At 34.1% G+C, this 16133-nt stretch overlaps 1 protein-coding gene across 2 annotated transcripts in view; it reads right to left on the bottom strand.

The window, feature by feature from the left end:
* The window catches only part of LOC135212089 (transcription initiation factor TFIID subunit 3-like), a 124897-nt gene that overhangs the window by 44782 nt on the left and 63982 nt on the right, over window positions 1-16133 (bottom strand). Inside the window, exon 6 of one of the 2 annotated variants that reach the window (XM_064245465.1) lies at window positions 538-558. The exons of the other annotated variant lie outside the window; for it this stretch is intronic. Within the exon in view, the coding sequence (XP_064101535.1) occupies window positions 538-558 (21 nt within the window). The remainder of the gene's footprint in view (window positions 1-537; window positions 559-16133) is intronic. 2 annotated transcript variants of the gene reach the window in all.

Here is a 16133-nt window from a genome sequence, read left to right as displayed (position 1 = left end):
GCTACCTGAAAACAAATATAATTCTCCACTGAAATCTGGTCTCTGATGGCGAATTTAAGAACACAGCCGCCCTGCCATCAACACTCAGTGTTACTTGAATTTAGGCAGAAATAGAAAGAGTTTCTCTGCTAGTAGTTCTTGGTATTCCCGTTACTGGGTGAGACCAGTCACTTGCATTAAATCTGTAAAGCAATATCAGCAATTTCTTTTTAATTTTCAAGCTCATGAGGCAAGAAATTGTTAGCTAAGTAATTACTGGGTAAATTATTTATATAAAAACATACATTGTTATACCCCTTATATCCCTACAAATGTGCTCGTAAAAGTGAACGTCATGAAAAATCCAACTGAATACTAACATATTTGTATGTTATGGGTTACAATACATATGAATGTAAAAACATCTTTCCAAACTTGTACACAACATAAAATTTAAGCAGCTACATCAAAGAAAATGGACAACTAGGACATTTAAAATATGATGCATTCCAGCCTCATGACCTGAAATCTACTTGAAGAACATTAAAATAACAATACCTGTTGGAATTCTCTTGGCGACTAATCCCCCAGAAGCAGTAAGAAAGTTTGGAAATCATACCTAAAGTTATTTTAAATCAACGCTAGATTCAAAAGTTTACTGTCTTTATTAATTTACTCTCAATGCAGTGTGAATATACATAAAATGGAAAATTCATGGCTATATGTAGAAAGTTACAACACAAACCTCGGCATTGAGCTCTTTCATTTATAGTAATGCAAGCAGCAATAAAGGTCTAAATGACAATAAAAGAAGAAATAAATCTATTGAAACTGAGCACCCACACCCATTACATATCTTGCATATAAAAAAAACTGGAAATAAAACACACACTTACTTAACCACTAAGAAAGATATTAAACAGCACAACACACACTACTACTTCATATCTATCCCTACTTAACAACACTATTACCGTATAAGAATCACAAAGAAACCAACTGAAATAAATTGTAATTGTCTTCAGATACTGAAGTCTATGCATAGCAATTCCTGAACAGTATTATATTTGACTATTTCATTACCAAAATTAGGAATGGTGGAGAATACAATTGTTTTCAGAAGCTTTCCATCATCACAAACTTTTTTTCCAAAAAGATTTTTTCTGTTTTTAAGGTCCTTGACTATAAAGCATGTTAATTTTAGTATCCTAGCAGTGACTAGTGAATTCTAATTCCAGACGCACTCATGGAAATAGCCAGAAGACCTATTTGAAAGAGGATTGGTCTTAAAATTACCTAACCATAACAAGTAAGTAAAACAGAAATTCTAAACTTAATGTCTCAATAATAAGAATAAACTCCTAAGTTTAAACCACCAACCTGAGCTCACAGACACCCATCAGAGATTTCGCCAAAAATACTCCAAAGAACATAAGCTTCCACTCAATCAACGCTGTATCAATTTGATACACCAGTGCTTCATAAATTCACATATAGCAACACTAACTGAAATGTTACAATAATTACAACTGTCCTATATCTGCCAGTACAATTTCCTCCTTTTTACTCCTGAACTGATGTAATGTAATGCAATTCTGATCCAATCTAACTATAACATTTCCTTATACGTACTTTGGTAATTGGTTCTCTTTTTACGTTGAAAATAAGTTCATTATAAATCCACACCCACATATAGTAGTCTCAACATTAATAAATATGTACAGTGGGCCGCCCCCCCCCCCGTATTTGCGGGGATGCGTACTAGACACCCCCCCCCCCAGCAATTAGTTATAACCTGCAAATAGATGGAACCCCTATAAAAACGCTTCAAACCTTGTATTTTAAAGTTAGAAACCACGAATTGTTGGAACCCCTATATAAAGACTTAAAACCTACTATTTTGTTAGTTAAAACTCAAGAAAAACCCACTAAAAATTTTGATACGTGGTTTTCTTAATAGTTTTATCACAAAAAGTGCATTTTATGTTGGGAAAAAAAAAAAAAACCCAAAAAAAAAAACAAAACAAAACAGGAATTTGTGGATATTTCTTATGGAAAATACCGCGAATAGGAGAATTTCTCACAAATAATGGGGGGAAATGGTCAAGAGAGAAATCCGTGAATGAGCGAGTCCACGAATCTGGAGAACGTGAATACGGGTGGGTCCACTGTACACAATTTTCTTCTTTCTGATTTTCATGCCATTTTCATGGGCATAAACATTTAAGAATTTTTTGCACAATTTAAAAAATTATAATTTTCTGCAAAACATAAAAAAATTTTGTATACCAACATTACAGGTATGGGGTAGTTTTAATTTAGCCTTTAGTGCATCAGCGCAAAGTCCACATGGGTAAATGCATGCACATCTGGGTTCCCAAAATCCCTCTAGAAAATCATTAACTTCATGAGTAGTCTGGAGGCCACTACTTAGAAGTGAGATTGAGGAGAGAGCTATTAAAATTGCAAGTAATAAATTTATATAGAATTAATTTGTCAAAATTATATTTATTTCATTATAACCCCATAAACTTTAATTATGCCTCGGTAGCTAACTACTTTAGCAGGAGGTCACCGAGATGGAATACCACAGAGGAACTCAATGATATGAAGAATCCAGCTGAGAGCATGGAAAGTAAGACTGGGAGATCATCGCTCTGAAAAACTACTAAGGATCCATGAATGGGACAGAAACTCCAGTAATAATAAAGAGGAAAAGCATATTTACTAAGGGTTACGAGATATGCGCACAAGACATCCCAACATCTGACATGATACCCACCAAGGAGTGGGAGAACTTGACTTGCTGCAACAACTGGCCACAGGGATATAGAACTCAAATTGTCAAGACACCTCCAGGTACCAGCTTCAAAAATCAAAACAAAGAATAACATTTTGTTTGCCAAGTAAAGAAGTTGCTAATGCCCTAATCTTATTAACTTTAGATATTGTCCTCATACAACCCAAAAAATCACTCTTCTAAAACTGACAGATGGATAGAAAAAAACCTGAATTACCATAAACAAACCACATCTTATTGGGTGAACCTAAATATCTGTGATGAGGCATACTTATTACAATCACATTCAATCATGAGAAAGACATTGCTGCTCATGCAACACATTCAATCTTATGACTGAAGCCATTACACATACACACACATATATATACTACTGATATTTGAGGAAGAAACAATGTTTAGTATTAGGCTAAATATATTTAGAATGGACAGACTGTTCAAAACAAAAATTCAGTGCTAATGATCACTGGTTAAAACCCTTCCAGGACTAATTAGAAATCCAGTAAAAGTAACAAAATTTCAAGAAAAACATCTAAAACATATTACAGCCTTGCACATATTGCTAACAGCTTCAACTTTAATATTAAAGATAATGGCAATCACAAACTTTTGACAATTAATTTGAACTAGAAAACAAGAGCCAGTGAGTTCAGATTGGCAGTGAAACTGTTAAGGACATAAACTTGTGGTGCTTAAAGATAACCATTTTATCTCAACAAGATACACAAAATAAGGAAGAGACAGACTCTGAACTTCAACAAAATTAAACAATAAAAGTACTCGCATACCAACTCTATACACTTCAACAAAAACTCTTCACCAACTAGAAAAAGTGAAATTCATTAATTGAAGCAAATCACTAAAACTAAATAACAAAACTTCAGACTTACAAAGTAATGCAAAAGCACCAAATAAACTAAATGACAATGATGAAATGAAAAGAAGGGCAATCCTGAAAAATGTTGAAATTGAAAGAACTGAAAAGATGTTACCCTTATGGAGAACTGAATGGTTCTCTAAGGGATTTTAGGATCTGGAAGCCCTTACCTTTGCCCATGCAGATGAAAGTGATAGTGGTTCTTTTTTTACTGTTTTGGAGTGTCAAAACCTTGCACAGATGCATGAAAGGCTAAATTAATAGTAATGTAATGGGGCTGTAATGAAACAAAGGCCACTCATACAAAATATTACAGCGCTCAAACTTCTTTCTAAATAGGTATCCATTACAATTCACTTACATTTGTTGTTCACACATGAGGCACTCTTTCAAAAATAAAAATTTAATGTAAAACTGCCCTTTGCCCTTTTCAAATATTTGATCAAGACTGGTACGTTGATGGTTAAAATTAATTAAAAACAATCATCCTGAGTAAATAAACAAACCACAACTAATTTCCACAGCCAACCAAATATCTCTCAGCAAGCTAAAATTACAATGAAACTTTTCCTAGGAAGCAAATTACACAGACACAATATTTAACATACTTGGCAGATAATTCATCATTACTCAAATACAGAAAAGTTTCCCAACTTACATCAGCCACAAAACAGAGTACCAAATTCCAAGCTAACATGGCTCTTCTATCTGCAGTACCTATATTTTCATGAAAATAACATTAGTGAGGGACTATCTTTCGTTATCTTTTTACCAAGACACAGCTACAAAACAGTGCTTTACAATCACCATCATCAGTGATTTAATATTGATTTTCCCTTCATAAAGTTGGACATGCAATGTTCTCTAGTCTCCTGCCCTGTGCACTTTCTGCCTGGACTCTCTTAAGGCCTTCATCTATCTCATGTCTTACAATTTCCATGGCATCAATTACAGGTCCTTGTCCTGTTATTAACACATCCAAAGCTTTTTTTATTAACTATTCTTCATCCCTGTCCAAACCATCTTAACCTTACAGATTTCCATTTGTTTTCCAGCTGCTAAAAAGCACATCTCTCCAACTCCTCCTTGTTCATAGTACATTCTCCCCACCATACTCCCAACATGACCCTCAGCATTTTATAGACACATTTTTCAAAAGCTTCTTCATTCACTTTGTCACTTCTGTCACAATTAACCCTTTAACGCCGATTGGACGTATTAAACATTGATAAAAATTCTGTTGGGTGCCGATTGGACGTATGGTACGTCGATATAAAAAAATTTTTTTTTTTAAATTCACGGGAAAATACTTATAGGCCTACTAAGCGAAAACTTTTGAATCACGTGCCTTGGGGGATGCTGGGAGCTCACGGATCAACACACTGTTTTGTTTACAATCGTTACCCAGGCGTGCAAGCGTGAATTCCTTTCTTCTCGGACTAAAAACCATCAGCGACACATCTCAGAAATTATTTTGTCACTTTGACATAATTTTTGCACCATTTTATATTAGCCGTTACATAAAGTTTTATAAATGAAAATGTGCGCAATTTCATGTAGAATACAACAAAAAAACAACTCATGGTTATAGCTTTTATCGGTTTTGAAATATTTTCATATAAATAACGATTAGTGCCAAAATTTCAACCTTTGGTCAACTTTGACTCTACCGTAATGGTCGAAAAACGCAATTGTAAGCTAAAACTCTTATAGTATTCTAGTAATATTCAATCATTTACCTTCATTTTGCAACAAATTGGAAGTCTCTAGCACAATATTTCGATTTATGGTGAATTTATGAAAAAAACTTTTTGCTTACGTCAGTGTGGTAACTCTTCCAAAAAAATCATAAATTTTTTTGTCCGATTGTCGTAATGTTTGCACCATTTTAAATTAGCCGTTACATAAAGTTTTATATATGGAAATGTGCGCAATTTCATGTAGAATACATCAAATAACAACCCATGGTTGTAGCTTTTATCAGTTTTGAAATATTTTCATATAAATAACGATAAGTGCCAAAATATCAACCTTCAGTCAACTTTGACTTGACCGAAATGATAAAAAAAAGCAATTGTAAGCTAAAACTCTTACATTCTAGTAATATTCAATCATTTACCTTTATTTTGCAACAAATTAGAAGTCTCTAGCACAATATCTCGAGTTATGAAAAAAAAAAAATTCCTTACGTCCGCAAGGTAACTCTTCCAAAAAAATAAGAAATTTTTTCATCCAATTGTCGTAATGTTTGCACCATTCTAAATTAGCTGTTACATAAAGTTTTATATATGAAAATGTGCACAATTTCATGTAGAATAAAAAAAAACATCCCATGGTTGTAGCTTTTATCAGTTTTGAAATATTTTCATATAAATAACGATGTGCCAAAATTTCAACCTTTGGTCAACTCTGATTCAACCGAAATGGTAAAAAAACGCAATTGTAAGCTAAAACTATTACATTCTAATAATATTCAATAATTTACCTTTATTTTGCAACAAATTGGAAGTCTCTACCACAATATTTCGATTTATGGTGAATTTATGAAATGAACTTTTTCCTTACATCCGCGCGGTAACTCTTCTGAAAAAATCATAAATTTTTTTGTTCGATTGTTGTAATGTTTGCACCATTTTAAATTAGCCGTTACATAAAGTTTTATATATTAAAATGTGTGCAATTTCATGTAGAATACAAAAAAACCATGGTTGTAGCTTTTATCAGTTTTGAAATATTTTCATATAAATAACGAATAAATAGAAAAAATTCGTCCTTTGGTCAACTTTAACTCGACCGAAATGGTCAAAAACTGCAACTGTACGCTACAACACTTACAGTCTAGTAATATTCAATCATTTACCTTTATTTTGCAACAAACGGGAAGTCTCTCGCACAATATTTCGATTTATGATGAATTTTTTAAAACAGCTGTTTTTTATGTCTGCGCGTTACAAATTCATGCATCATTTTGTGATAATATTTCTCTGTGTTGCCTTGATTGTTTTATAATGTGTTATATACCAAAATGATCGCAATTTAGTGTACAATACAACAACAAAAAATTAACTCGTTAGCTTTAACCGTTTTGCTCACAGTGCGATTTGTATACAATTATATATGAAATTTTTTTTCGCGCTGTCATATATCCCAATATTCATATATGATAATGATATTTTTTTCATTTCTGATGGTTGCATACTAAACTTCAGGCAATGAAAAAGAAATGAGCCCAAAATGAACTCTTAATCTTGAAAACTAAGCGTGATGTGATTTTTGAAAAAAAAAAAAAAAATAAATAAATAAAAAGAAAAAAATTTTGGCTCCAGCGCTCATTCGGGAACGCCGCCAACATACGGGAGACGATTTTTAAAATACGGCTCAGGCGTTTAAGGGTTAAATAACTGCCATCATTATACTGTTCTCCATACCGAATACTTTAATGAAAACTGGACGAGTTAACCCCTAATACTCTTACCATTTATCTCGTTTGTTAATGCAAACATGCTACCCATATCCAACCAGCTTTCCACACTAGGCATAGGGTCTTTCAGTATATTGTAATCCAAAACAAGAATGGTCTTTTTAGTTAGGATAAAAGTAAAACCACATTGTCTAAAGGACTTCAGTTGCAGAGTGGTTCACTAAATATGGATGGTTTTGTAGCTTTCACTTTACTGTTGATCGTAACTGTAACCTGTAATGCTTTATCTTAAATATCTTTCCATGGAACTGGCATATTTAGATAATTCCCATATATTCTACCTAAAATATGAAGAGAATAATTTATTTGGTTATGAATGAAGCAATTTATACAAACATTTTCCTTTCTTTAAGTACCTGAATGCAATAGGCTCAGCAATGACACCTACTACACTAGTCTCATAAATTTCATAAGCATACAGTACATCAATTTCTGAATTACTCAATACTGTACTATTAGATTTTGCCAAAATAAAGTATCAGGAGACAAATCACTTACATTTTTGTACTTTTTAAAAACTTTGATGTAAAAGCAAAAGGATAGTTTACTAATGGACATTAAATTTTCATACCTACACCTATTTGGCCAAATGAAAAACTATACTTTAATAAAAAATAACTCTTCATATATAAAACAAACACTCCACAAGTAGAGTTCCATATGATGATAAAATGGATGACTTCATGACTGAAAGTAATAAATATTATTCTAAGAAGCTATAACTCTGCATCAGAGGATTCCTCTGTAATCACCTAACAATGCATATGCAGATGACTACATAAAGAAGAAAACCCAACATGACAACAATTACTTTTGCATCTAATAAACATTCCAAACTAGCACTCTGATTCAAAAGTAAACATCATTACACAATTTCATGATTGCTTATGAAAAATTAAACCACTTTTTGCTGTGAAGTTAAGTGGATGCCAGATGTATTATGGTCTTAAAAACCAAAGATAACTCACATACTACCTAACAATTTGCAATTACCAACTAAATCTAAGTGCCCCAAACAATAACAGAGATATGTCTGTGAAGTAGAAAAAGAGCAGTTAACTGTTTTGATGATTACCACAAACTTCAGAATTATTTTATGCATTTCAGGTCAATCCTTATTTATGTAAACAAACTATTTTATCCTGTTCAACTACTGCAAGAGGGACAAATACACATTTTGCAAGAGATGCCAAAATAAAATCACCACAGACAAAGATAATTCTTGAAAGAATCTAACAAAATGAATGTAGTTCAATAACCATAAACCCCATAATTATAATTTAACAAAGTTTCACAATCAACAAAGTACCAGACACATCGGTGTTTTCACTTAACAAACAAAACAAAAGTGGTAGTCAAATGTTACTTGGCATCTTGAGTCAAGGTAAGCCATGAGTCAACAGATGTCAACACCTGTTAACATGAATTTGAAGTCACATTGTAGCCATGTCCATGAGTCAGGAGAGTTGACTTTCTTCCAACAAGGGTTGCACTGAAGTTAGACAACGCAACTAAAGCAACTAAATGGAAATGAACATAAGAATCCACCAAGGCCAGATATACATACAGCTACTTTAATGACACAACAAGCGCCTCACTGACAAGTCAACTTAGGAACAGGACTGCAACAATACCAGATGCCATGCTGACAACAGAGAGCAGCTCAACAGTTCCTGGCCTCCATACATCCTGCTGATGGAATAGGCTTTCAACCAGCCTAATTCTCTCCCAAGAATTCTGACAGGGATGTATCTCTCATCCTCATCACATCTCAGTGAAATATAAATTTCTCAAGATACCCAGGACTTGGCCACTTAATCAGTAAATGCTTCACAGTCAAACAGGCTGGTAATCAAGCCATCATTTATTGTCTGTACTACATTTAACCTGCATCTTCTGGACATGCCTCCATGCAACATTTGTAATTGCTTCATTTTGTTATGAATTATCAAGTCCCAAAATTCTTGCTAGATGTCTACAAAAAGGCTCTGATGTGTGAGATGAAACAATCATTACACTATACTTGAGGATATCTTGAAAGTAGTCAGCTATTGTTACCAACAAAAATTTGTGTGTTGTCGACATAGCGAATGCACAGTGAAGTTTTGAAAATCACTTGCAAATCACCTTTTCTCCCATTAACATTTTATCAGTAAATGTTAAAATTAGTTATATTATTCTTAAAACTAGTGAAGTACTGATGCACTAGTGAAGAACTACACTCTGGCTACCATTTTTATTTTGTCTGTTAAAAGACTATCACTGGGTCTTGTCCATTAAGCAATGGATGATCTGATTTTAAAAAATTAGTTTCTAAAGCCTTACATATTTACTAAATGATATACGTACTGCAAGACCTTTTGAAAATTTGCATTTCATTATATATTTTTGATGGGGCCTTTGGGAGGAGTTTCCATAACTTAGCAAAACCACTGAACACCCCTCATAAGATTACATTCAGGATACCTTCACTAACCTTCCAATATAACTTATCTTAAGAGCCCTTTTAGATTAGCTTCAATTTTTACCATTTCCATTCACTGTCAGCTATACACAAGAATCTCTCAAAACCAACACTTCTGAATAATTCCCAATACTATATCTTACACAGAAATCAAAGGAAATAATTCAGAACAGTTCTAACAGACTTCCCTTAAGGACTACTATAACTTATGGTGTTTAACTCTCTCGTTCATTTCCAAACCAAACTTGCTCAAGCTTAATACTTGCAAGTACTATATGGCACTGAAGGTGAAGTTTCCAGCCCATAACAGACTCATACCAACATCTTAAATGCACTGAGTGAAGGTATCTTTAATTAAAGTCCTACAGCCTTAACATATTTTTTTAAGTAACTTATATTCATTTAACTATAATAATGTTTAAGGAATAATACTTTATTTATTGATTAAAAATGTCATTCTGGTATATCATTCAAATTACAACATGAGAGATTCTTTACAAGAAAATTCTATTCTTGCATCAAAATAACACTTCTCCAACTTAAGACGAGTTTAAATGTTACTGTATCATAAATGCACCAAGCAAAAGCCACTGAAATCAAACAACAAGTTTCAAAACAAAACTGCTTTGTCACAGAGATAAACCTAACTTCAAAAGGCCCTACTAAATTAAAGATGCTGCTTAATGATGGGCTAGTTTCATAATTATGCACTACTCAAGATCAAATAAGGCCCAACAAAATTAATGGCAAGACCGGACGGACTAATGGGGACTATATATACTATTTATATCAACTATCTCCCAACCTTCCCTCGATCTACTTCATTATTCAATGCTTCAAGAACCTTAGAATGCACACAAAAAACTAACAACAATCATGGCAATGTATATGGATTTTGTGAATTCAATATAAATCAACTGATTGTGATGTCTTCAACACCTCAGAACTTGGAATCACAAATAATTAATCCTCCAAAATCACTAACAACCTCACTGCTTTTAAATCTATATGAAGCATCTGAACTGCTATGGACAATCAGCATCAAAAGGTGAAAATACATAAGAATTCAAACTACAATGTGAAAATGAGGACTGGCATCAACCTAGAAGCATAAGTTACCCCACAAAGACAAAGAAACTTGAAGAGGTAAATAAAACCTCACTAACACCAAACAGATCAAATCAATTGAGAAGCAATTAGATCAAAAGAACCAGCAATATACTGCAACAGAGAGTGTAAAAATATTATGATGGGCACTTGTACAATACTTAGGTTAATGCAACCTGACCTTATTTTCACAAGAAGATGTAAAGAGATACTGCAGCTACAGAATGTGAAAGAATGCAAAATTTGAACAAAAACATGGAAAACAGGAAGAAAAATAATAAATCAGAAACAAAAATGAAGATAACCAGAAACCAAGGTATACCCCCTGGAGCAGGAAGCATATTATCTACTAGCAAAAAAAATTATAACAATGATAATGAAAGAAAACGAATAAATTATGTAAAGTGCAAAACAAACTGACGCTTTACCGAGGTGTCTACAGTTGGAACTCCCTGGTCCTGATGGGGCATTTTACTTCCCCTAGAATTATGAAGATGGTTTACTGCTGTACAATGTTCTTCTTCTGTTACCTTTTAACTGGATGAAACACCTTCTTCTCTCTCTCTCTCACTCTCTCTCTCTCTCACGCTACTCTGCCTTGTACACTTGCTAGTCACTTGGCTTTAGGACAGGTTCTAAAAATGAAGTGTCCTTTGGCATTCTAAAATATGACTGAATTGAAATGAGATGCCACTTCTCATTTTTTATATTTTTTTGCCTTTACTGAACTGATGATGAAAATAACTTTGTACTTTTTTCATGAACAGAACCTCAGTGCCATCATAAAGACCACAAAAGCACAACACAAAATATTTTAATACAATCTGAGGTTCAACCATCAGATACAGAAAAAAAAAACACTCAGGCATCTATTTTTTTCTGTCAACTGATTAAAATGTTTTTCATTGGTCCTACACAATCATTTACATGTACTTTGCAGAGGAGCGCGTTACTCGGGTTGATACCCGTGTGGGGCGGCTGGAACGAGATGACGTATGAAGGTGAGATAGTGTCCCAGTAAACACGACTGAGAGCCTTGATTTTATTGTTAAAATCCCTTAAGAATGTTAAAAAATTCTCAATCACCTATGCTGAAAATACACTGAAACCAAGTGCACTCAGCAATACAACAGCTGTTAGCAGAGGCAACAAAATAATCTGTAGTCTCTTCCAAAAAAAAAGTTAGATTTCAATGAAATTTCAATTCCAAATAAATTATTTGTAAGCCAAAGCAAAAGTACCTCAAAACAAGTTCCAATGTTTCAAAAATAATTATAATGTTGAAACCATCTCACAATGTACCAAGAGCTGTTGTTTTCAATTTGATTTGGCTTGTAAGCAATTATTGTTTCAGTGTATTTTTAGCCTTATTCTACTTTTGCAAATACAATTAGTAAAGTCAAATATCCAGCTTCACTTTCAAGGTAAAACTCTCAATCAAGTTTAAAGACTTGAAATTTATCAAAGTATGGCTAACCTCAAAAACAGAAGCAATGTATCATCATTATTCACTCACATGCTAGTGACTCAACATATACTGTATTAACCTAGTGAAGAAATAAATGCTATGCACCAAAAAATGTTCAAAAATTATTTTTTCTCTCCTTGTGTGGTGTGTAACATATGTAGAGGGTGAAAACTATCCCTGGGTTGCAATAACTCAATATGAAATGAAGGTACTCCACATTCAGCACAATATGTTAATACTCCAAACATAGAAAAAACAAATTAACCTCTCCTAGTACATATATATCATTATATGTTGTGAAGTATAGATATACCAACCACAATCTAAGCTGAAATAAATGAAGAGTCACCAGCCACAGAAAGAAGTACTGTAATACATCATACTCAAAAGCTAACACAAGCAGAATCTGATGAAGGCAACAGGATACAAGCGATGGGAAAATTTACTGAACTAGGAAGTGCTTGGGAGCTCCATCTGGGTGCAAGCAATAATACTAGGTATGAACATGATATAATCTTCTCAGAACAAGGTCAGGTTCCATCAAACTGATTTTCTTTACATCAATTGTAGAATCTTGATCTGCTATGATCTGTTACAGCTAAATTATAATTTAAACTGATAATATATACTTTAAATAGAATCGCTGCCAATCCGTTATTATTTTTAAAATGATGAAACAAACATACAAACCTAATTTTTAGATATGGGAAGAAATGATCCATAAAACTGTTGTGGAAGTTACAGAAATCGTTACAGGAATGAAGGTGAACTTACATAGTATAGCGTCACTAACTCACTCAAAGTTGGCAAGTTATACATCTGCTACTATGCAAAAAATTCACGATAAAAAACAACACAAGTATGAAAAATTAATTACAGTCAGAATACCCGTCTAAAATACAATATACTGTATAAGTTGTCCTCATGCAATTTGTCCCATCTTCCAACAAGGGAGATTGCTCAGTCCTCATTTTTACTTTATTGGGTAGTCTAGCATGGTCTGGTTTAAAAATTTTGCTTTTCTGATGGAAAATGCACACACATATTTATTTAATATATTTCATTATGTAAAAGAATGCCTTAGCATCTTTTGTTCCTTAATGTCATGGTTCAAGATGTCAAGACCATTAAAAAACAAGCAACCACCAAGACACAGCTTTCAAAATATAAAATCTGGGGCTCTTAAAGACTTGGTCTCCATCTATGATGACTTCATGGTTAGGGCATCTATAATGTTTTACCCTATTCTGCTTCCTTCTCCTCCTTTCAAAGGCTCAAAGACTGGATGTACATAATTCTGTAATAAATACAAATCCTCTTGATATGTAAATATTGCTATGAGGACTATCAGGAGATGGGAGACCTGGCCTTTTTGTATATCTTAGGCAGAACAGGTCAGTAGCTCCGCTAACCTGACGGTTGGTGAGCCAAACTGTAAATTCTTGATTAGGATACAATTTACAGTACCAGTTATCAGCGATTGTTGATTTCCGGTTATCGGTGCCACTAATAGAGTATTGGCGCCGATACATACCTAATGGTCCACTATCGGTTATCGGCGCTGAAAATCGCTGATTTTTGTCGATTTTCGGTTATTAGCAATTTTTGCTTGTCATCAACCCATTAGAACAGAACCCATGCTGATAACCAGGGAATGCCTGTACTTATATCATTGCATCTTCTACAACTACATTTCCTTTTAGTACGAACTCCCGCAACATTTCATGATCATCAGATGATATAAATATGGACAATGTTGGCAAGCTGTTGGATAAGGATGGTGGTCAGCCTGGGTATCAGACAATATAAAGAGAAGAGCTGCTACAGCTGAAGTTCAAGATACTCCTGATGATGGCCAGGATGATGGCCTACACCAGACATGTCCAGGTTTAGAGCAAGGTCCAGGAAGTACTCAACATCCTCATCAACTGTGCTGACCATCCTAACTAATGACAAAGATTGCTTCAGGAACAACAGTGTTGACACCCTCTGTCATGAAAAGATTACCATCATCAGGCTAGTGGCAAAAATCCTTCAAAAGAGTAGGACTGGTAACAGTGATGCAAAGATCACCATCATCAGCATTAGTGGTAACAACCGTTCCTTTGAAGTAAGCTTGAGGATTTGTCAGTTATTATCTTAATATTAAAGTTTAATGTAGCACCTGCAGCCTAGTACATTTAACGTCATGTTCCAGCAACAGGACCCATGCTTCTTAGTTACCTCCCAGCAATTGCTGAACCCCTTGGGTTAAGATTAGTACCTTATGCCTACAAACCTTCTCTTCCTCCTAAGCCTGTCAGTTCTGACGTAAGTGTTCCAGATATTAAGAAAGTATAAGGCCTATTTTACAGCCACTAGCCCATATAGAAAAATTTATACTACTGAAGCCCAGCAAGCTGTGTAGTTTGGTATGTTACAATTATTTTACTGGGGTAATATACTAACATGTATATTAAAAGATGGTGTAAAAGAAGTGTAAACAAAACCTTTAATTTTCCATTTTTTTATTGAAAGTTTTTGGTTAAAATTACTTCATATATGTGTAGAAAATAGAAAAAACTTTTTAGTAGTTAGGGTAGATAAATATGAGAGAGAGGGGAGCCATTAACATTGCATACGGCTATCATTATTCTAGATTTTGCATAAATTTGCAAACTTGCTTTTTCAAGTCTTGATATGAAGTTGTATTGAAAATGCAAACATATTGTTAGAATATGCTGCTGTTGCCAATTCTGCACCAGCATTCACTAAACAGACAGCTGAGTGGCATTGGCATTGTATGGATAAGGGATCTTCTTATAAAGGGTGTCTACCACAGAAAATATGGTTTTCGTATTTACTCTAGTTCTTGTGCTTTTTCATTTTACTATTATGTGAAACCAGCATACATTACTTTCCCAATTATGTGTTTTGTTTGTTTGTTTGTATGGTGCTTTAACGTTGCATGGAACCAGTGGTTATTCAGCAACGGGACCAACGGCTTTACGTGACCTCCGAACCATGTCGAGAGTGAACTTTCTATCACCAGAAATACACATCTCTCGTTCCTCAATGGAATGCTGAGAATCGAACCCGCGACCACTGAGGTGGGACGCCAACACCATGCCAACCACGCCACTGCGTAGTAGAGTTGTTTTAGACAGTGTGTGTGTGTGTGTGTGTGTGTGTGTGTGTGTGTGTGTGTGTGTGTGTGTGTGTGTGTGTGTGTGTGGTGATAGTCCTTACTTGAATGTGAATAATGAGCAGTTAGGGTATCATGTTAAAAGTCTACAGTGAGGCATTTTCCTAGTTATAGCCAAGTATTATGGTGTATAATTAGAATTTCTGTTTGCTCAGCCTATTTCCTACTCCAGCACTATATTATTCTTGATTCTGTGAGTTCTTCAGGTTTTGTATACAATATTTTTTTTGCACAGGGTAGTTTAAGTAAATTTTGTGGCTAGGCTAGCATAGCAATGGACACTACAAATTCATGACATGGATCTATAGCTGTGCCATGCTGGCATGGAACATTTGTGTTGTATAATTTAAGCAATACTAAAAGTTTTTTTTTTTTCATTCATTAGAATTGCTTCCTTTTCATCTTTCCCTTCAATTGCTCAACCCTCATTCTGTAATAAACCACATCTGGGTAAATTTTCCTGTGCATAACAGAAGATGCCATAATATAAAACAATGAGCTTCTTCATCACCAAGGTTACTTGGAAATATTTGTTACACGGATTCAGTCTCCATCTCCATGGATAACTGCTAACAATTCTGAGAAATTGAGAGTCTCCAAAGCAACAATTTAATACTTTTATAAGCAGCATGTCCGTATAAGAAAACGATAAAGTAACTCTAACCATCACTTTGTTTTGATGTCACCTTGCTATTGACATAATTTTTTCCTGTGGGTAAAAATCCTATTTTACAAATACATCACACTATGGGTCACTGCAGTGTGATATCAAT

Source organism: Macrobrachium nipponense, chromosome 40 (assembly GCF_015104395.2).
Source record: "Macrobrachium nipponense isolate FS-2020 chromosome 40, ASM1510439v2, whole genome shotgun sequence".
Classification (NCBI taxonomy): domain Eukaryota; kingdom Metazoa; phylum Arthropoda; class Malacostraca; order Decapoda; family Palaemonidae; genus Macrobrachium; species Macrobrachium nipponense.
The sequence above is the reverse complement of the archived record's forward strand: the minus strand, read 5'-3'. Positions and strand labels throughout refer to the sequence as shown.